Source organism: Cydia splendana, chromosome 21 (assembly GCF_910591565.1).
Source record: "Cydia splendana chromosome 21, ilCydSple1.2, whole genome shotgun sequence".
NCBI lineage: Eukaryota > Metazoa > Arthropoda > Insecta > Lepidoptera > Tortricidae > Cydia > Cydia splendana.
Window position 1 is genome coordinate 2,718,175 of NC_085980.1, and position 22,221 is coordinate 2,740,395.

Genomic DNA, 22,221 nt, shown 5'->3' on the forward strand with positions numbered 1-22,221 from the left:
GCTGTTTGAAATGTCAATGTGACATGTGGAAACAGTAAAAAAAGCGTTTAGTTCTCAATTCGCATCATAAGATGCAGTTACATTAAATGAATTATTGAGCAAAGATGGAGCAATTATAAAAAGCAATTAAATTCAAATCAACTAGGAATTCAATGAAATTTCACGGTTATGCAAAAGGTGTACAGATATTTAAAACCGGGTCGTAAATTACATAAGAATAAACGGAACGCTTTTTATTCCTATCTATTCATACACCGATCAATCAGTTCATTTCACGTGGTTTTAATGTATTTTTTCTATTATAGTGTCTGTATTTCATTTTACAAACAATTCATATTTTAGAATAAAATAATAGGCAGTTGACTAAGTATTAAATGATTCCTGTTAATAATATACTATTTGGGCTACTAATTAGAAAAGGTTCATTCTTACAAGAAAAGCAAAAAAATGCGAAACGGATTGCCAAAACGTGAAAATAACTTTTGCACAAATGTCAAATGACTCCTTTGTGTTGTGATTGATTGATTTCCTATTTGTTTTGAACTCGAATCATTTCGCATTTTTTCTCATCGTATCAGAAAGAATAGTTAAACATAATCATGTGGGACGAGGAGACGGAGACGGAGTGTGTCAGCGATATAGTGAGGCTGACGGCTTGGAAAGCTTCGGATACGTACGGGGTCCTTTACAATGATCTTATGCAGGAGGTCAAACACTCTGCGCCGGGCGCAAGGCTCTCGGCACGGCTGAGAACAGCACTTGAAAGGTAACTACCGTCCATAAAATTAATTTAATATATATCTACCCGATATTAACTATGCATCAATATGGTATACTTAGTTATTTTTGTCATGAGTAAGGAATGTAAAAGATTCATATCCTGTGTAAGTATACTCTATCACAAACTATCGCATATATAATTTGTAATATGTAGCTATGAATAAAATCTATGCTATCTTGAATTATAGTATAAATAACTGTCATAAACCGGTATAGTAAGATCTGCTATATCCTGTAAGGCTTATTGTACTCAAAAATATCCCAATATTTAATTGTTTTTATCGGACGTTCCTAGACTAAAGCTGTTGGGAGATATGCCAGAATATAAAATGTAGATATTATTATGTTTAATGATTTTGAATTGTTTCTTTTTTGTTTACTTGTCTGTGTCTTTTTACTTGTCTTGTGTATTTGTAAAATATTAATCTGTATGTTTGTCAATTGACATGTTTTTTCCATGTTCTGGCGTTTGGTTTCCGCTGTGAGCCGCACATGATTGAAAATAAATAAATAATAATAAATAAATCCCATTTAGACCTAAAAATAACATGTAACAAAAATTTACATTGAATGAAAATCAACCCGCAACAGTCTATTAGAGGGCTCCAAAAGGGCTTCAAAAGAATCTCATATGAATAACAGAAAACCAACTCATTCTACTTAAACAAAAAACATTTAGCCTACTTTGTAAATAATAATCTTTGAAGAAATCAATAAATAAAAAGGTAAAAAAAAGATCATCTTAATATGAATTAAGTATGCCTAATGATCCACAAGTGTGATATGGGCTTTAACAATATGTGCCTTTTAGAACAGTCCCTTAAGGTGGTTCGGTCTCCATACAAAAAACAATTGCATTTTAGTAAGTCATTACACACACTTACTACATAAATATGTGCACATCTATCTACTTTCGAATCTTCTAAATATTATATGACTTGATAAAACGCAATTCTTTTTTTGTATGGAGATTGAACCACCTTAAAGAGGATAGTGGACACTTTCAAAATCACAAGTGACAGCAAAAACCAAATTATTTTTTTCTGAAATAAAATGTGACTGGAAACAAAAGCAAAAGGTTGTTTTTCAAACAAGATTTTTCCACAACCATGCAGACTATCCCCCGATGACCGGCGCCTCCTCTGCTCCCGTACTCGCGACGGCTGCGCTCCCCTCTTCATAGCCTGCCGGCGCGGCAACCTGGAGGCAGTGGAGTATCTCGTCCACGTGTGCAACGCGGATCTGGAGCAGCGCGGCGTTTACGAGGTGAGGGTAAGCCACAATCATCTGTCATCATCATCATATCATTCTATAGGTCCGCGGCCGACCGACTAGGACCAGAAAATCCTATTATTAACTTTCTATAGTGCTCTTCTCAAATAATACGTGGAAATAGAACCTAAACCTAATAAAAATAAATAAAAAAACCTACCTGTTGTACCTGTTGTGTAAAAGTACCTCATCATCATCATCATCTCAGCCATAAGACGTCCACTGCTGAACATAGGCCTCCCCCTTGGACCTCCATACGTGCCGGTTGGAAGCGACCCGCATCCAGCGTCTTCCGGCGACCTTAACAAGATCGTCTGTCCATCTTGTGGGTGGACGTCCTACGCTGCGCTTGCTAGTCCGTGGTCTCCACTCGAGCACTTTTCGACCCCATCGGCCATCTTCTCTGCGTCCAATGTGGCCTGCCCATTGCCACTTCAGCTTGCTAATCCGGTGGGCTATGTCGGTGACTTTAGTTCGTCTACGGATCTCCTCATTTCATTAGTAAAAGTACCTACTTTGTTTGTAATCACAACATGTTGTATTGTATTGTATTGTTGCACCGCCTACAAGTTATCTGCTTTGCCCGAAGGTTGACTGGTAGAGAAAGCCTTGTAGCATTAAGCCCGCCTTTTGTACATTTGTATTTTCCTTGTGCAATAAAGATTAAATAAAATAAATAAATAAGCTAAAAGTTAAATTTAGGATGCGGTGCGTGACGCGCGTTCAAGGTCACGTTGCCGGCCTAGACCATCAATGTTATACGAACATCCATTACCGGCGCATCAAAAGCGAGCGCAACGCGGTATTTCGCGGCCTATTATTATACGACAACATTTCCGCACGCTTATTTGACAAAATTCAATATAGATCTTATGTAGTTATTGTCCGTATATATGTGATCTGAGGCTTTTTTATTTACTGGCCCCCGGGCAGAGGTGTGTATACTATTTGTCGGTTCAACAGAGCCTGCAAGCGCAGCAGGCCAAAAGTTGACGCTTTCCAGGCCGGAGGGCAGAAAAAAATTTTCAATGACACAATTTTAATGTAATTTCTTTCACTTGCTTCATTCCCAGGTCCCAGACGAGCGCTCAGTCCACTGCGTGACAGCGCTCTGGTGCGCCGCGGTCGCCGGGCACCTGCCCGTGCTCCGGGCTTTGGCCGACGCCGGCGCTAAACTTGATGCTGGCTCGGACTCTGGGTCTACCCCCGTCCGGAGCGCCTGCTTCATGACGCACCTCGACATAGTCAAGTACGGCAAGCTAAAACAAACCAAATGTTACATTTATACTTTTATAGTTTTCATAGTGTGAAATGATAGCCTCATAGAGTCTGTTCGGAAAGAGAAGAGTCGAGAATGTATTAGACCCAATACATTCCACGACTCTTCTCTTTCAGCACAGACTCTATGTATACTCTGCTTTTGTGAATGGTAAGGTTGCAATGATTGCTGTAAAAAGAGCCCATGATGTGAGGATCAATGGCTGTCAGATACCCCGCCATATAGTTAAGAGTCTGTCAGATTATGCGATTTTGGTACTGAGAAAAGGCAATAGGGTAGATATTTGCTGAGAGGATCGAATGCATTTACCGGAGTTTGAAGCTAAGCGACACAATTCAGAGACAAACTTAATTAAATTTATCTCTTTACTCAACTAGTGCAAATAAAAAAACCGGGCAAGTGCGAGTCGGACTCGCGCACGTAGGGTTCCGTACCATAATACAAAAAAAAAACAAAAAAAAATGCAAAAAAAACGGTCACCCATCCAAGTACTGACCACGCCCGACGTTGCTTAACTTTGGTCAAAAATCACGTTTGTTGTATGGGAGCCCCATTTAAATCTTTATTTTATTCTGTTTTTAGTATTTGTTGTTATAGCGGCAACAGAAATACATCATCTGTGAAAATTTCAACTGTCTAGCGATCACGGTTCGTGAGATACAGCCTGGTGACAGACAGACGGACGGACGGACGGACGGACGGATAGCGAAGTCTTAGTAATAGGGTCCCGTTTTACCCTTTGGATACGGAACCCTAAAAACAAGTTATAAAGGTGAGAATAATTCCATCCTAGTTTTAATAATTTTTCCTAGTCTTCAAAATGTTCATTCGACGTCAAAGATTATGTTTACAATTTACGCCTTATTGCAAAGGACTAAGGAGTAAGATGCAAAAGTGTAAACATATTTTAGACGTCGACTGTTCAAAGATTTTACTCAATAATTATTGTTACAGATTCTTAGTGGAACGCGGTGCCGACATACACCGGCCGAATCACAATGGCGGGACGTGTCTCATTAATTCTGTACAATCGTTGCGGCTTTGCACGTATCTCATAGACCATGGAGCTGAGGTGAGCATTGCAAAGTTTGCCATGATCACAGAATAAATAATAGTACTAGGTACAGAAGATCCACTCTCTAACAAAACGCGTCTGTTACGATTAGGACAGATATGACCGCTAGGTGGCGACAGCGCTACGCGCGGCTTATGGCTAGCCACCAAAATTGGTGTGGGACGGATGTACTTGTGGCTACCTGTTGCAAAGCGACTAAATCGCGGAGTGAGCCAGGTGTCATGATAAAAATGTCATTAATTAGTTCGCAAAACCCCATATCCCGCCTCGGGAACTGTCAAAGAATGGATATCAGTCGACATTTTTAGACGAGATATTTTCCGATTTGGTATAATTTTATAAGGGAGATATTCTAACATCTTGCAAAAAAGTTAAAGCTATATTTTGCACAAACTGTTTAAATATTCAAATGAACTAAAAATCACTAAGTACTTAAGTTTGCCATGTCACGATTTTATCTATTATAAAAAAGAAATTCTTTCTGAGCAACCCCATACTCTCCATAAGCTACTATTCTATAATAGTTGGAGGCATATTGTGAATACGCAGGTGCGTCAGTTTGAAGCTAGGCGCTAAGCGCGACAAGCTAAAGGCCAGACCACCTGTGGGCATACTTTACAATTATGTCGGAGGGGTGCTGACTTGCAGTGAGTGTGGTCGGTTATTTGTTTGATGTCAGTCACCTGAGAGCGCACCGGCGACGCTCTCAGCGGTAGAACGCAGTCGCTGTGGCCGAAATCAGATAGGAGGAGATGATGAAACTAACTATGCTGATTTTCTCTCAGGTCGATGCAACAGACATGCAACACAAAACCGCCCTGCACTACGCGATCCAAGAGCACCGCTTAGAAACTGCGCGTCTACTGCTAGCAAGAGGCGCCGACCCGCGCCTTACTTCTCGAGCCGGTGACGATGCGTTACGTACTGCCGCTCTGAAGGGAGCTAGTCAGGTAAAATATACTAACAAACCAAACAGGGGACATTATTAGTGTCAGATATCGACATATATTCTGCAGACGATAAGGTTGCAGTTATTGCTTTAACTGAAGCCAGTCAGGTGAGATCATAGGGTGCTATCTAGATACAGCGCGTCTACTGTTCGGTAGAGGTGATGTCCTTACTTCTCGAGCCGGTGACGGTGCTCTACGCACCGCTGCCCTGAATTGTAGCTAGTCAGGTAAAAAATAGTCAGTATAGTTGTCATATCTTGTTCGTTATTTCCTCATTGTCGTAAAAGTATCGTGGTCACGGCACCAATTGTAATGCTTTTACAGTATATTTCCTTAAAACCTTGCTCTACGCACTGCTGCTTTAAAAGGAGCTAGTCAGGTATAAAATACTAATATTTATATGTTCATGACCCTCTAAAGAGAGGACAAAATGTATAGTGTCAGATGATCGCGCCATTTACTCTACTTCTGTAGACGACAAGGTCAAATGCGATCCAAGGGCACTGTCCAGCCACTGAGCGTCTACTTCTAGCTAGAGGTGTCGATCCGTGCACTGCGAACTACAGCTCTGAAGGGAGCTAGTCAGGTAAAATATACTAACAAACCAAACAGGGGCCAATCTATAATATTTAAAACTTTCGCGATTTGAAAACATTAATTCACATTTATAGACGGCTCTAACGCGAAATTTATTCAATTACCTTTATTTACCGACGTTCCGACACAGGTTTCACTGGTGGTGGACTGTGTCGAAACGTCGGTAAATAAAGGTACCTAATTGAATAAATTTCGCGTTAGACCCGTCTATAAATGTGAGTTACCTAATAGGGGACAGTCTTAAAGAAAATGACAATCTTAATGTTAACATGATGGTTGGCATTGCGTAAGCAACACCTATTTTAATATTTAACCAAATAACCCAATTTAATATACATTACCTTTCATATGACTGATATTTCATCGCCATGTACTCTGCTTCGCTGAACGATAATGCTACTTTGATTAGTTCAGAAGATTACTAATCAAGTAAAGTAAACAATAGAATAATGGTTATTCGTAGAGGATTAGATGACCTTACAAGATTACCCTGGTCACCTATAAAGGTAATCGTCCTTCACTTGAATCATGTACGAAGGACACTTGCTATCTTAGAGATAATCAGTGTAAATAACCTACTGGCATATATTCTGCTTCCGTGGACGACTTAGAGCATTTAATAACTGGAGTGGCCATTAAGAGCTTACCCCTCTGCCGAAAAACTTGCACAATTGTGCAAACTTTTGTATGGACTAACATGGCTACTCATGTAGAAATAGCAATACATTTGACGTCCCCTCCCCCGCAAAAATCGGCAGACTGTTTCGTAAAATGACAGCGATGACATCTCCAGTTACTAAATGCTCTAAGGTGGACGATAAAGCGCTATACGCATCATATATACTTTTTATTTCGCTATCTTTAACTAACCTCCCCCTGTGTCTGTCTGTGTCCGCGTAAAAACAGTTGAAAACTTTCAACCCAATGGGGTTGGCAACTGTCAAAGGTTTGCATAGATGGCGCCATCATAGCTTGCCCCTTTTTCTATGAGATTTGGCTTAAAGAGCTGGCATCCAGGGTGTAGGCAACTCACATAACGTGATTACGTAATTATTATTATTACAAGTAATATTATGTAATTATTTATACATTTATATATAACATAAACATGCACACACACTGACATCTTGCCGTGTCGGATGACGTACGCACGCCGGTCGTGCTGTGGAAACCCGGCCACGGAACTGGTTTATGTTGTTGTCGAGTGCGCCCGCGCTGCACTCACGCCAGCCAGTCATGATTCGGCCTTTGTTTTATGACTTGCTGTCGCTTGATATTAATTTGTATTTTTTTTTTTTTTTTTTTGTGTAACGGAGATGACCAGGGGCTATCGGATAAACGTGCTGTGCCATTTGCTAGCATCGCGTCAAACTCAGCTTTAGCGATTTTGTGTTTGTCTGGAGCTAGCCTGCGGGGAGCAGAGGACACTGGGGGACCGGGTGTCGTTCTGATGTGGTGTACGGTTTTGTGTACAGTGTTGTTAGGTTGAGGTACGCCCGACGGCCGTGTAATTTCCGGAAATTCAGAAAGAATTGCATGAAATTTGCTATCACCGGTCATGATTTTGACACTCGAAATTGCAGCATGTGATAAACTGATACATGCTGTAGTTGAAATATTAGTAGTTTGATCTAAAAGCCGTTTATGACGGACATCTACAATTAAGCTATAATAAAAGAGAAAATCAACACCTATTATTGCTTTTGTGACGTCGGCAACCACAAATCGCCATACCAAATCGCGACGGAGACCAAAATCTAAATTGAACTGCACGTAACCATAAGTCTCTATTGGTGTGCCATTAGCCGCGCACAGCTGGTAATCAGTCTTCGGTCGACGGCCGCGAAGGGCAGATCGTGGAAAAACACATAAGTCGCTTCCAGTGTCCACGAGGAACTGTACCTTCGATCTGCGGTCGGTGATGAAGAGGCGACCAGGTGCAATACGGCAATCGTTCGTCGCCATTATCGACTGCCCTGCCCGTTTCCCGCTGCGTAGTCACATGGTTTAATGCATTGCTTCGCTTGGCTACCATACTTATGATGATACCAACATACTGGAATTCGTCTGTAGTTTGACATGGATCGGCTAGTAGACGAGCGGGTGGGGCTACGCTGGTCGCGTCTTCCGCGCGAACGGGACCGGGATCTTCCGTTATTTTGTTGCGCTTGCTCGCCGCCATTACCGCCGGTGACGGTTTTGTCATCTCCACCAGCCATATTATCAATAAATGTTCTTGCTCAGGGTCACCAGTTGTAGAATTATAGTGTCTTCTATTACCTTCTACTTATATCGTCCGGTTAGTGTAGCAGTAAAAATCCAGATGTTTTGACAGTTTTTATATTTCACAAATACAACACAAAAAGTTCACATGAAGGAGGAAGAAAGTCTGTTAGAATAGTACACAGCGAAAGCACAGTTTTTAAGCAAACACAAATAACAAATAACACAAGCGCGAAAGCAAAAAATACAAATTAATATCAAGCGACAGCAAGTCATAAAACAAAGGCCGAATCATGACTGGCTGGCGTGAGTGCAGCGCGGGCGCACTCGACAACAACATAAACCAGTTCCGTGGCCGGGTTTCCACAGCACGACCGGCGTGCGTACGTCATCCGACACGGCAAGATGTCAGTGTGTGTGCATGTTTATGTTATATATAAATGTATAAATGATTACATAATATTACTTGTAATAATAATAATTACGTAATCACGTTATGTGAGTTGCCTACAAGGGCATTAAAAAAACAAAAATTTGACACAATTCTAGGGATTGACAGGGCAAGCTATGATGGCGCCATCTGCTTAATACTTCGACCGGCCAGCCCCATTTTCACCCCATTGTGTAGTGTTCTACAACTTATAAAAATAGTTTTCTCATATAACTCTACTTTCAACTGATTAGGCTGGGCATTTTGACAGGTACAAGTAAACTGTTTTCTAAATGTAGAATTGCAAGAAAAGGACCCCGCAGTAAACATAAGGAAAAAGTGGTTTCAGTCAAATCTCACAAAATCTTAGTATGATGTAGATTCATGATTCTCGATATATTTTTTGTATGGGCACTACTCTCTCAGAATTTAGAAATAATCAATTTAGTTGTTTCATACAAAATATATGCAGCATACTTATTTTTTGAAAATTATAACATCAGCAACTGTCTGTCTGTGTCACAATCACAAGGTATCGATTTTAGGAAAGAATTTGACTGAAACTACTTTTTCCCTATGTTTGCTGCGGGGTCTTTTGAGGCTATAAATGTTTATCTTATTCCATATTTTCCAGGTTCTTTAAACAGTCGATAACTATACCCTCTCACCAGGTGGTGGCACTGTTAGCGGCGCGCGTCCGCTACGGCCCCTCCCGTCTCGCCGACGCATACGAATTGTTAGGAGCCACACAATTGGACGAATTCAACGATGTATCCGCCTGTCTGGCTGCTTGGCGACGAGCCACTGCTCTGAGGCACGCTACGGGACAATACGTGCCTAAAGTACCTGAACAGGTAAATAAATACCGACAAAAAATACTAGAAAAAGGTAAACCCAGTCCCCTATGTCTAGTTTACGTAGATGAATTGTTAGGAGCCACTCAACTGGACGAATTCAACGATGTGTCGGCCTGTCTGGCGGCTTGGCGACGAGCCACTGCTCTGAGGTATGCCACGGGACAATACGTGCCTAAAGTACCTGAGCAGGTAAATAAATACCAACAAAAATACTAGAAAAAGGTTAACCTAGCCCCCTGTGTCTAGTTAAAGTATATGAGTTGTTAGGAGCTACTCAATTGGACGAATTCAACGATGTGTCTGCCTGTCTTGCTGCTTGGCGACGAGCCACTGCTCTGAGGCACGCTACGGGACAATACGTGCCTAAAGTACCTGAATATCAGTAAGAAATAGTTGATCATATAGAAAGAATGACATACCCTCATAAAATTATATTTAGCCTTTGCCATGTTGCGTTGCATTTTCAAAGGTACTAATTTATTTTCCACTTTAATTTATCCATCTCTCCATTTTCATTTATCCACCAACCCGCTGGGTGGACACTGTAAAGAAGGCCTGCCAGGGATCTACACAGGCGCCTATTATTAGGAAGGCGGAAAATCTTGCAGAATGGAAACCTTGGTGCGAAAATAACGACCTCATGTGGTCGCGACCCTCAGTCATGAGGAGTCGAGGAAGAAGAAGAAGAATTTATTTTAAGGACGACAAGAAATTCATCGAATAATATTAATTCACCCTCTGAGTTAATACTAGAGTTTAGCTTTTTATTTTTTCTAGGAGCCGCGTAAAGCCCTGCTATATATGCGCGAATGGCGCACTATGGCAGAACTAGAAGCGTGCGCGGCCGACGCCGACACTCTGCGCATACAGGTTGGTTAAACTATTTATGGCAGTTATACAGATTCTTATGTTGAAAATCATGGAAAATAACCTTAGTAAGGCCTAAGGCTACCATCCTTAACACATATTGAAAGTAATTTCCTCTCTAGAAGATAGCATGAAAAATATGCATACCTACTATAACTTCTAATTGTACTGAAATGAAGATGTGTTATTCATTGACAGTTATGTTTTTCTAAAAACGAAGTCATTTTGTGTCCACTTCTACTTATTTGTACCTTCATGCATACCAAATCTTAAAATTATGTTTGTAATCGACGATTCAAAAATGTTGCTAGAAGAAAGAATACCTAATTTGAATATTGAATCCTATTGAATCAGGCTTTCTTCCTATAGTTCGTATTTTTCTTTCTTTCTTTCTTAATTGTTACATATTTGCCGTGACTTATTTTTAAAACGCGTTTTTCAATAAAAAGACACATCAAGATTGTTTACTTACCTTATTTCTAATGCAAAAAAAACGAACTATAGTGGCACTAAGATACCTAAACATATGTTGATCTATAAACCTATCATCAGGCCCTGCTGGTGTGCTGCCGCGTGTTGGGCAAGGAACACAAAGAACACGTCTTTCGACTCATGTACCGGTAAGAACTAGGGATGTACCGACTAGTCGCCGACTAGTCGGGAAAGCCGATTATCCGGCCACATTTGTAGTCGGCGATTAGTCGGCGACTAGTCGGCAAAAATGGCCGATTAGTCGGCACTTAATTAGTGAAAGAATAACAGAAGAAAAAAAAATCAACAGTCAATATTTACCATATGTTTTATGTCTATTTTACTAAAATACCTATTTAGGGTGCATACGAAAACTTTTTTTTCATATAATTGACCGTTTGATCGTTATCGTATGTTGGTGGGCTGGTGTTTTCCTCTACAGGTCGATCTCAACTCATTCTCGTGTAATTTCATGGGCAAGTTTGATAGTTAAATAATTTTATTACTATACAGTTTTTTATGGGGAACTATTTAGGTATATTATTGCAAAATTTAGAGACAGACAGGGCACGTTGCTCGTAAAGACGCTGACCACAGGGGATAGGTACTTAACTGGCGACTACGTATGGGAAATAGAGCCTTGGAAATACCTCCTACAAACTGTACCTACTGACGGTCTGCTCAGTATCGCAAAATAAAAGACAGAAATTGAACGAGGATTCTTGTGATAGGTCTTTGAACGTGTAAAGAACACCTTTTAGCCAAGCTAATATGATGAATACCGCAACCAAAGGAGCAAAACTATTGTTTTTCACCTGAACTTATACGAAACTAATGATCTGGCCGACTAGCCGACTAATCGGCCATTCGAGCGCCGATTAGTCGGCTAGTCGGCCAAATCAATAGTCGGTACATCACTAGTAAGAACATAAAGAAGTTGACCCTTCTTCTCTCTCTCTTCCTAGCTATCTATCCCCCATGGTAGTGGGGTCAGCTTTCCTGGGTAACCTTCTCCACTTCGCCCTGTCCACGACATCGTCCTCGGATAACTTGCACTCACTCATGTCCTTTAGCACTATATCCTGCCATCTTGTTCTGTGTTCTGCCAAGTTGACCCTTCTTCAAAAATTAAAATATTATGTATTGCTTTTATTCTGATAAATAAAAAATTCTTGGATATTTATTTAGAATTCGTAGAAACTTATGGTTTCCGTAATATGTCATTGCAATGGGGATTTCTAATTAGTCTATTGGCTTATGAGAAACATCATTTAAAGAGAACAGTGAAATAGTCTGGAAATTCATAAAAATACTTTTTTTGCGATATAGTCTGCCCACTTTTCTAAGATCGAGTACGCCATAGTAAATCTATGGCGAAATTTATCTTAGATTTCGGATAGGCTATACCTATGGAGGGATTTCCCCAGCCACGTCAAACTCGTAATATTAAAATAAGTTACTCCATAATATATATTGTAATTTTTAGTTCCATCCATAGTTTATGTTTTCTATCACTACACCTTATAAAACAAAGTCCCCCGCCGCGTCTGTCTGTTTGTGTGTATGTATGTTCGTGATAAACTCCAAAACTACTGAACGGATTTTCATGCGGTTTTCACGTATCAATAGAGCGATTCTTGAGGTTTAGTATCATTTGTTAAGGTTTAGGTACCCGTGCGAAGCCGGGGCTGGTCACTAGTTTTTATCATAATAAAGAAATGTCAATTTTCTTCTAATTCTTCCATATTTTTTATAGTGGAGCATCGTACGCAGACTCTTTCCGTTACCAGCGCTGCATCGACTTATGGACTTGGGCGCTCGAGATACGGCTCGAAAAGGATTCTATTCTGTACCCTGGTAAGATACTCGTAGTTCATTAAATTATATGAGGATTTAGGAAAATTGTAAAGCGTACATGCTCGTGACTGGCTGGCTAAGCTAAAACTCAGTTATTTATAGCCGGTAAAACAACGTATAGTCTGTAATCTTTAGGTATTTAAAAAAAATGAAAACTATATGTCTAGATTAAGAGAAGAAACCGTAACAATATTTTTTGTAAGACCGTTTGTTTCATATTTAAATAAATAAATAACTATTATGTTACTTCATATTGTTTAGATACATGCCACACAGCGTGCGCGCTGACGCGGTTGCTGCTCGACGCACGCGGCGCGCTCCCCGCCCAGCCACATGAAGATGTGGTACACATTGCCGAGCTGCTGGTGAACGCGTTACCTGGTAACTATTGTTACATTGTTTAGATACATGCCACACAGCGTGCGCCCTGACGCGGTTGCTGCTCGACGCACGCGGCGCGCTCCCCGCCCAGCCACATGAAGATGTGGTACACATTGCTGAACTGCTGGTGAACGCGTTACCTGGTAACTATTGTTACATTGTTTAGATACATGCCACACAGCGTGCGCGCTGACGCGGTTGCTGCTCGACGCACGCGGCGCGCTCCCCGCCCAGCCACATGAAGACGTGGTACACATTGCCGAGCTGCTGGTGAACGCGTTACCTGGTAACTATTGTTACATTGTTTAGATACATGCCACACAGCGTGCGCCCTGACGCGGTTGCTGCTCGACGCACGCGGCGCGCTCCCCGCCCAGCCACATGAAGATGTGGTACACATTGCTGAACTGCTGGTGAACGCGTTACCTGGTAACTATTGTTACATTGTTTAGATACATGCCACACAGCGTGCGCGCTGACGCGGTTGCTGCTCGACGCACGCGGCGCGCTCCCCGCCCAGCCACATGAAGACGTGGTACACATTGCCGAGCTGCTGGTGAACGCGTTACCTGGTAACTATTGTTACATTGTTTAGATACATGCCACACAGCGTGCGCCCTGACGCGGTTGCTGCTCGACGCACGCGGCGCGCTCCCCGCCCAGCCACATGAAGATGTGGTACACATTGCCGAGCTGCTGGTGAACGCGTTACCTGGTAACTATTGTTACATTGTTTAGATACATGCCACACAGCGTGCGCCCTGACGCGGTTGCTGCTCGACGCACGCGGCGCGCTCCCCGCCCAGCCACATGAAGATGTGGTACACATTGCCGAGCTGCTGGTGAACGCGTTACCTGGTAACTATTGTTACATTGTTTAGATACATGCCACACAGCGTGCGCCCTGACGCGGTTGCTGCTCGACGCACGCGGCGCGCTCCCCGCCCAGCCACATGAAGATGTGGTACACATTGCTGAACTGCTGGTGAACGCGTTACCTGGTAACTATTGTTACATTGTTTAGATACATGCCACACAGCGTGCGCGCTGACGCGGTTGCTGCTCGACGCACGCGGCGCGCTCCCCGCCCAGCCACATGAAGACGTGGTACACATTGCCGAGCTGCTGGTGAACGCGTTACCTGGTAACTATTGTTACATTGTTTAGATACATGCCACACAGCGTGCGCCCTGACGCGGTTGCTGCTCGACGCACGCGGCGCGCTCCCCGCCCAGCCACATGAAGATGTGGTACACATTGCTGAACTGCTGGTGAACGCGTTACCTGGTAACTATTGTTACATTGTTTAGATACATGCCACACAGCGTGCGCGCTGACGCGGTTGCTGCTCGACGCACGCGGCGCGCTCCCCGCCCAGCCACATGAAGATGTGGTACACATTGCCGAGCTGCTGGTGAACGCGTTACCTGGTAACTATTGTTACATTGTTTAGATACATGCCACACAGCGTGCGCCCTGACGCGGTTGCTGCTCGACGCACGCGGCGCGCTCCCCGCCCAGCCACATGAAGATGTGGTACACATTGCCGAGCTGCTGGTGAACGCGTTACCTGGTAACTATTGTTACATTGTTTAGATACATGCCACACAGCGTGCGCCCTGACGCGGTTGCTGCTCGACGCACGCGGCGCGCTCCCCGCCCAGCCACATGAAGATGTGGTACACATTGCTGAACTGCTGGTGAACGCGTTACCTGGTAACTATTGTTACATTGTTTAGATACATGCCACACAGCGTGCCTGACGCGGTTGCTGCTCGACGCACGCGGCGCGCTCCCCGCCCAGCCACATGAAGATGTAGTACACATTGCGGAGCTGCTGGTGAACGCGTTACCTGGTAACTATTGTTACATTATTTGTTGATGCTATTCTAGGCAACTTAGACACATGTCGTAAATTGTATCTGAATTGAAAAAATAAACTCATAGGGAAAGAGGCTTGACAACTAATCACAATAATTGACGTTACACTAGTACAGTAGTTTTTACGAAAGCGACTGCCATATGACCTTCCAACCCAGAGGGTAAACTTAATGGGATTAGTCCGATTTCCTCACGATGTGCCTTTCTTCCTTCCTTCCTTTTCCTTTCCTTCCTTTCCGTTCCTTCACCGAAAAGCAACTGGTAAATATCAAATGATATTTCGTACATAAGTTCCGAAAAACTCATTGGTACGAGCCGGGGTTTGAACCCGCGACCTCCGGACCGACCTTCGGATTGAAAGTCGCACGCTCTTACCGCTAGGCCACCAGCGCTTCTTTGTCGACATAATATATGTACATAGAAAAATTGTACTTTCATAGTTCTAAGCTTGAGTGACCTAAGCAGTAGACAGACGATCAGACATTCAGTCATGGGCCTCATGGCAAAGCAAAACAAAGAATCTTTTGTCAACAGACGATACGATTCCCACCGACCGGCTGGAGTCGGGCCGCGCCGGAGCGCATTATTAATGTGCCTATAAATTATGTATGGCATAAGTGATTGAATCCGACCGGAGCCGGTCGCGTCCGCGAGGAGCCGACCGGCTTGCGGCCGTACAAGTGTAAAATGCGCGCCGACTTCCTGCATTCGGTGGGAATCATACTTAAAACGGACCAAGAACGAAGCAACGACGATGACGCCATAACTCTGTCTGTAGATTAAAAATCACAAATCAGTGCACCTTCGATAAACTCTTTTAAAAACAAACTCGATGAACACTTTCGTAGACTACAAAACACAAGTGGACATTGATGTGCACGTATCAGCTTTAACCTTTGCGACGCCGTGTCAAACACAAAAGCTGTCACTCGGACGCCACGTCACCGAAGTGTCAAAACTGAAATTGAACTTTATGCATATGCACGTAGGTCTATGTTGCTCTGTGGTCTGTGACCGATTTATCCGTCTTTGGCGTTGGACCTGCGGTGCGGATATATCGGTCATTGGCATCCAAAAGGCTAAGCTGCCTGTGCATTCACATATTAATAAAAATTGGGGTTTTTCACGGATGAAATGTATCATACTGACATGTTGCGTTTTTCAGAGGCCCGCGAATGGCTCGTGCCACGTCCCGTGTTCAAGAAACAAGCGGACACGTTCGACCGCGCGCTACGGTGCCTCGCGCACCTCCTACACCTGATGCTCGACACTGCCACTACCGATGAAGAACGGGCACATGTGAGTACATTCATTTTCAGAGGCCCGCGAATGGCTCGTGCCACGTCCCGTGTTCAAGAAACAAGCGGACACGTTCGACCGCGCGCTACGGTGCCTCGCGCACCTCCTACACCTGATGCTCGACACTGCCACTACCGATGAAGAACGGGCACATGTGAGTACATTCATTTTCAGAGGCCCGCGAATGGCTCGTGCCACGTCCCGTGTTCAAGAAACAAGCGGACACGTTCGACCGCGCGCTACGGTGCCTCGCGCACCTCCTACACCTGATGCTCGACACTGCCACTACCGATGAAGAACGGGCACATGTGAGTACATTCATTTTCAGAGGCCCGCGAATGGCTCGTGCCACGTCCCGTGTTCAAGAAACAAGCGGACACGTTCGACCGCGCGCTACGGTGCCTCGCGCACCTCCTACACCTGATGCTCGACACTGCCACTACCGATGAAGAACGGGCACATGTGAGTACATTCATTTTCAGAGGCCCGCGAATGGCTCGTGCCACGTCCCGTGTTCAAGAAACAAGCGGACACGTTCGACCGCGCGCTACGGTGCCTCGCGCACCTCCTACACCTGATGCTCGACACTGCCACTACCGATGAAGAACGGGCACATGTGAGTACATTCATTTTCAGAGGCCCGCGAATGGCTCGTGCCACGTCCCGTGTTCAAGAAACAAGCGGACACGTTCGACCGCGCGCTACGGTGCCTCGCGCACCTCCTACACCTGATGCTCGACACTGCCACTACCGATGAAGAACGGGCACATGTGAGTACATTCATTTTCAGAGGCCCGCGAATGGCTCGTGCCACGTCCCGTGTTCAAGAAACAAGCGGACACGTTCGACCGCGCGCTACGGTGCCTCGCGCACCTCCTACACCTGATGCTCGACACTGCCACTACCGATGAAGAACGGGCACATGTGAGTACATTCATTTTCAGAGGCCCGCGAATGGCTCGTGCCACGTCCCGTGTTCAAGAAACAAGCGGACACGTTCGACCGCGCGCTACGGTGCCTCGCGCACCTCCTACACCTGATGCTCGACACTGCCACTACCGATGAAGAACGGGCACATGTGAGTACATTCATTTTCAGAGGCCCGCGAATGGCTCGTGCCACGTCCCGTGTTCAAGAAACAAGCGGACACGTTCGACCGCGCGCTACGGTGCCTCGCGCACCTCCTACACCTGATGCTCGACACTGCCACTACCGATGAAGAACGGGCACATGTGAGTACATTCATTTTCAGAGGCCCGCGAATGGCTCGTGCCACGTCCCGTGTTCAAGAAACAGGCGGACACACGTTCGACCGCGCGCTACGCTGCCTCGCGCACCTAAACAATATAAAGTAACCCATGAAGAACGGGCGCATATAAGTACATTTTCACCACACCAGCTCGGAAAGGCTTACTTTGCACTTCAAAAACTGATAGCAAAGTTGCATTTTATTCACATGTGAGGCAAAGCAATCAAATGCAAATTTTAAGTTGTTTTCTTATGTTTGCTGGTAGATTGACTTTTAAATGATGATTTTGGATGATAAATATTTAATAACATTCATTTGGATTTGATTTTGTTTGATATTTTACATTTAATATTTGCTTCGGGTTGGTGTGGTAAAAAATGTTGTCTTTCACTCGGGGGCAAATATTGTTTAACCTTTGTGCTTTGAAACCCTCGCAACGCTCAAGATTCCATTTTTCGAACCACTCGCTACGGTCGTGGTTCAAGTTTGAAATCTTTCGCTTGCTCGGGTATCAATTTTAGCACGAGCGGTTAAACAACAACTTTGCCCCCGAGTGAAACAAATAACTATTACATGACAACTTATATAGGTAAGCTTAGAATAAATTTAAATGTGGAAACATTACTGTCCTGGGTGACACCTGAACCCACGGCCTCCGGTATAGTACGCAGACGTTACTGCTTGTCAAAAATTAAATTAACTAATATAAGGCTCAGATAATTGCAATCGCAATCCAGCGGGAACGCTGCCTGCGTGTTGGGCACCCTCCCGAGGGCACCAAATTTTGATAGGTAGGTTTAGTTATTATAATTTTTTTTTTGTATTAAATTAAACTTTATTTATCTATACAAGACAAACGTTTGAAAAACTAATTCACAGTTACACATTAATTACCAAGCTTACGGCGTTACGGGGTTATTATAATTGTAGTTATTTTTAGTTTTATATTCCTGTTCTTGTTTATATTGTTTAAATAAATAAATTTCACAAATAAGTTACTTTAGTTCTTTGTTTATTTTTAATTTAAGTTGCATGTTTTGTGTGTGTATATGGACAGTTGTGTCTGAAATAACCGTATTGAATTGATAAAATTTTAAAAGGCACTACCCCTTCTAAAACTTTTTTTTGTACTAGACACCGAAAATTTTCCACAACATGCTAGCTGCTGATTTGTCAGCTGAATTAAATAGCGGCAAGCGTGGCTCACTCCGCGATTTCGTCGCGTCGCTACAAGTACATGCGGCCCGCACCAATTTTGGTGTCTAGCAGTAGTAGTTGCCGCGCACCGCTACGGAACGGACGCCTGCTCGAGCTTGCGCCACCTGGCGGTCATATTTGTCGTAATAGACGCGTTTTGTTACAGACTGAACCTTCTGTACCTAGTACTATTATTTATTCTGTGGTAGCGGTACAAAATTATAAGTATTTTTTTCGCAGGCACACCGTCGAATGCGTCGCGTAGTCGAACTCCAGCTCCGCTCAGCGCACACCTGCGACACACTTCTCCACCTCTCCGTATCTCGCCTGACAGTCATCCGTTCCTCTTATTGTGGGGAGGAAGCAGGCGCCCTGTTCCCTAGCGCGAGTCTGGCTAGGGCATTACTAGGTGCAGGTAAGACCATCAATTGCAGTTGGCAAGTCAACTTTGTCAGGTAAAAGTGCCTGTACGCTCATATCCATATTCCTTAAACCTTAAATTTGAAAAATGTAGGCGCAAGAGGGGCGTTAAGAGAAAAGCTACGCTAGGCCGAAAGTCGATGTGCGGGAAGTTCGGCCTTCGTATTTTGGCACTTGTTTGTTCTCTGCGTTAACACTAAAACGCGTCTCTTTCGGACGCTTCGAGGCTTCGGCCCTACGCGAAGCTCAGCTTTCGACCTTTCACGTAAACCATTGCGGCTGTGTTCCTAATACAGTCCACCTGCATTTTTTTCAGTTATGTAACAAGTCTATATGGTTTTCTTAAAACGCCCGTGACTAGTGGCGTAGTGTGAACTAATCTAGCCGTGGGCGAAATCACATCAGCGAGGCCATTTTCTTTCACAGTGCCCGAACGGGCCTCGCGCGTGGCTCCCCGGGTCTCCATTGTTTGTTTGCCCGCATTTTCGTTAGTCATAATTTATTTGGTTCAGAAACGCGTCACTTTTCAGGATTGCCATAAAACAAACCTAACTTAACCTATCTGTAGGATAACCTTACGAAAATCCTGAAAAGTTTACGGTTTCAGTTTTATGACTAACGATAATATGACAAACAATACGCTACGACTTAAAACTTTATGGGAAACAAAGGGACCCCAGGCCCCCCTCGGGGCGCGAGGCCGTGGGCGACGGCCCACGCCCTCGCCTAGCCACGCCCCTGCCCGTGACCAGTGTTCATTCTTCCAGGAGCGGACCCGCTGCGGCGCAACACGGCCCGCTGCACGGCCCTGCACGTGGCCGTGCTGCCGTACAACTTCAGCTCGCCGCTAGTGGAAGCCCTACTAGCCGGCGGCGCGCACCTCGACCAGCCCAACAAGTTCGGCGACTCGGCGCGCGAGCTGCTGGCGCTCAACGCCGGCAGCCAGGTGCGCCCGCTGCGGCACGTCACGCTCAAGTGTCTGGCCGCTAGGGCTCTGTGCAGGCACGCGCCGGGCTTGGCGTTAGACTCCCCAATGATACCTAGGCATCTAGTGCAGTTCTTGGATTTACATCGCCCTTAGTTTGTTCCATCTTGTCACTTTTCCGTTTTGTCACAATTTCTAATTTGTCACATTTCAGTTTTGTGACAATTTCAATTTAGTCACTTTCAAAATTAGTCACAGTATTATGTAACATTTATATTTTCTCACAATTTTTATTTACTTCGCAAAATATTCTATTTTGTCACAATTTCATTTTTCTTGCTCGCAAGATCTGTCACACTACCATTTTGTCACATTTCAGTTACAATTTTGTCATGTTTTCCATTTAGTCACATCGGAATCCCAAATCAATTCCATTTTGTGTCATAAACGTCAACTGTGCCACACTGTTGTCACCATGGTCTAATAAAACATGGTCTTCTATTCCCAGAGTGACACAGGCCTACGTCACAATAACATGGCCGCTATATATAGCGCTATCGCATATTATCATATAGCGCTGTCGCATGATGACGTAGGCTTGTGTCAGTTAGGTGACCTAGAAAAGACGGGAATAAAGTACCAGGCGGAGTATATTATTATACCATGGTTGTCACTATATTTACATTACTTCGGTCGGCAACACGCATGTAATAACCCTGGACTTGCACGCGTCCATAAGCTATGGTAGCCGCTTACTATCAAGCGGACCGTATGCTTGTTTTCCACCGACGTGGTAAACTTACGTTTGCAGGAACACTAAGTATTAGTAATGTATCATATTCGGTGTATTATGTACTTTCCTGGGACTATGTACCCAAATCAACATGTATAAATAAAAATATGTAAGATTCTTGTATGTAACCACTGTATTAGGTATGCAACTTTAGAAAAATTCGCGAACGGCAGGATTGTTGAAAAACCGTTAATTGGTACCTATATTTGTGATATTTTAGAAAAAATCTCGTTATAAGAGACTGAAATTGATCAAATTGTAAATTTTAAATATAACGATTATTTATAGGTTAAAAATTATGTAATTTATTTTTATCGTCGTTTGATCCTTTGATCCCAAATCACCACATTTATTTAATATATCCAATTTCCGAAATCGTATAGGTACCTAAAGGGAAATAAAAAAAATCATTTCTAAATAAAAAAAAACAATAAAAAAAAATTAAGAAAAAAAAATATGAATAAGACTAGATTTTCTAAATACTTCTATGAAATATTTTCAGTATTAATCTAGTTTTCACAAATCGGGAAAGAGCCAACCGCGGTCGAAATTCTTCTGTCTCCCTGTGTTTCGATTTTGCTATTGTAGGGACAGAGACGGGTATAAATTCCCCTTTTGTCCACCACGGATATATTTAAATGTGGTGATTTTGGAACTAGCTGTGAGCTATGTAACTCTTAAGCTCTGTTTTCCTAGAATTGCGGTGCCGTCTCCCTACAAAATAATGCGGCTAAATATGAATGAGTAGTATTTTGTACGGAGACGGCCGCTATATGACGGCACCGCTATCCCAGGAAACCAGAGCTTTAGGTCCATCATTGTACCTACCAAAATAACCAATCATGTAATACTGTATCATGTAACATTGTAGCAGTATAACCGTTGATTTACTGAATATTTCATATACTGTGACCGTCACACGCTCGGCCCGATTCGAATTTTAAGATACGTCAAATATTACGTCTAGATACGATATGTCAGTGTCGAAAGCGTTTGTTTAAAAAGACGTCATTTTTGCCACTTACATATCTAATCCATATCGTATCTAGACGTAATATTTAACGTATCTTAAAGTTCGAATCGGGCCGTAAGTTTGTACTGAGCAATTGTCAAATTTAAAGCCTAATTATTGGCTTTCACACTATGTATGAGACTATGAAATAAAAACACCTAAATTTATTCACTACCCGTTGTCATGATATTAAATAAAACTGCATGTTACTAGTTCGAAAATTTGTTTTATTTCCATAAATGCATTAAAAATTAAAATACAATATTTATCTCTGTGCCTTAAATATTTATATTTATTATTTACACTGCTGCTAAGACGTTTTGTCTTCGATTATTCATGAAGACCATAAATGATGTCATATTATTGTGAAGTCGCTTCTTTTTGACCGATGCGTGAGTGAAGGTCT

General features: G+C 43.3%; 1 protein-coding gene across 1 annotated transcript; it reads left to right on the plus strand.

Annotated features, from left to right (window-relative positions):
• The first annotated feature begins 504 nt into the window (after positions 1-504).
• LOC134801179 (protein fem-1 homolog A) lies at positions 505-22,036 on the plus strand. The gene is made up of 13 exons (XM_063773726.1): positions 505-766; positions 1,896-2,046; positions 3,126-3,301; positions 4,286-4,403; positions 5,192-5,356; positions 9,278-9,494; positions 10,254-10,333; positions 10,883-10,950; positions 12,558-12,658; positions 12,920-13,039; positions 16,086-16,219; positions 18,906-19,080; positions 19,853-22,036. The coding sequence occupies exons 1-13, from the start codon at positions 600-602 to the stop codon at positions 20,164-20,166; spliced, it is 1,986 nt and encodes a 661-aa protein (XP_063629796.1). The 5' UTR covers positions 505-599; the 3' UTR covers positions 20,167-22,036.
• The last annotated feature ends 185 nt before the right edge of the window (positions 22,037-22,221 follow it).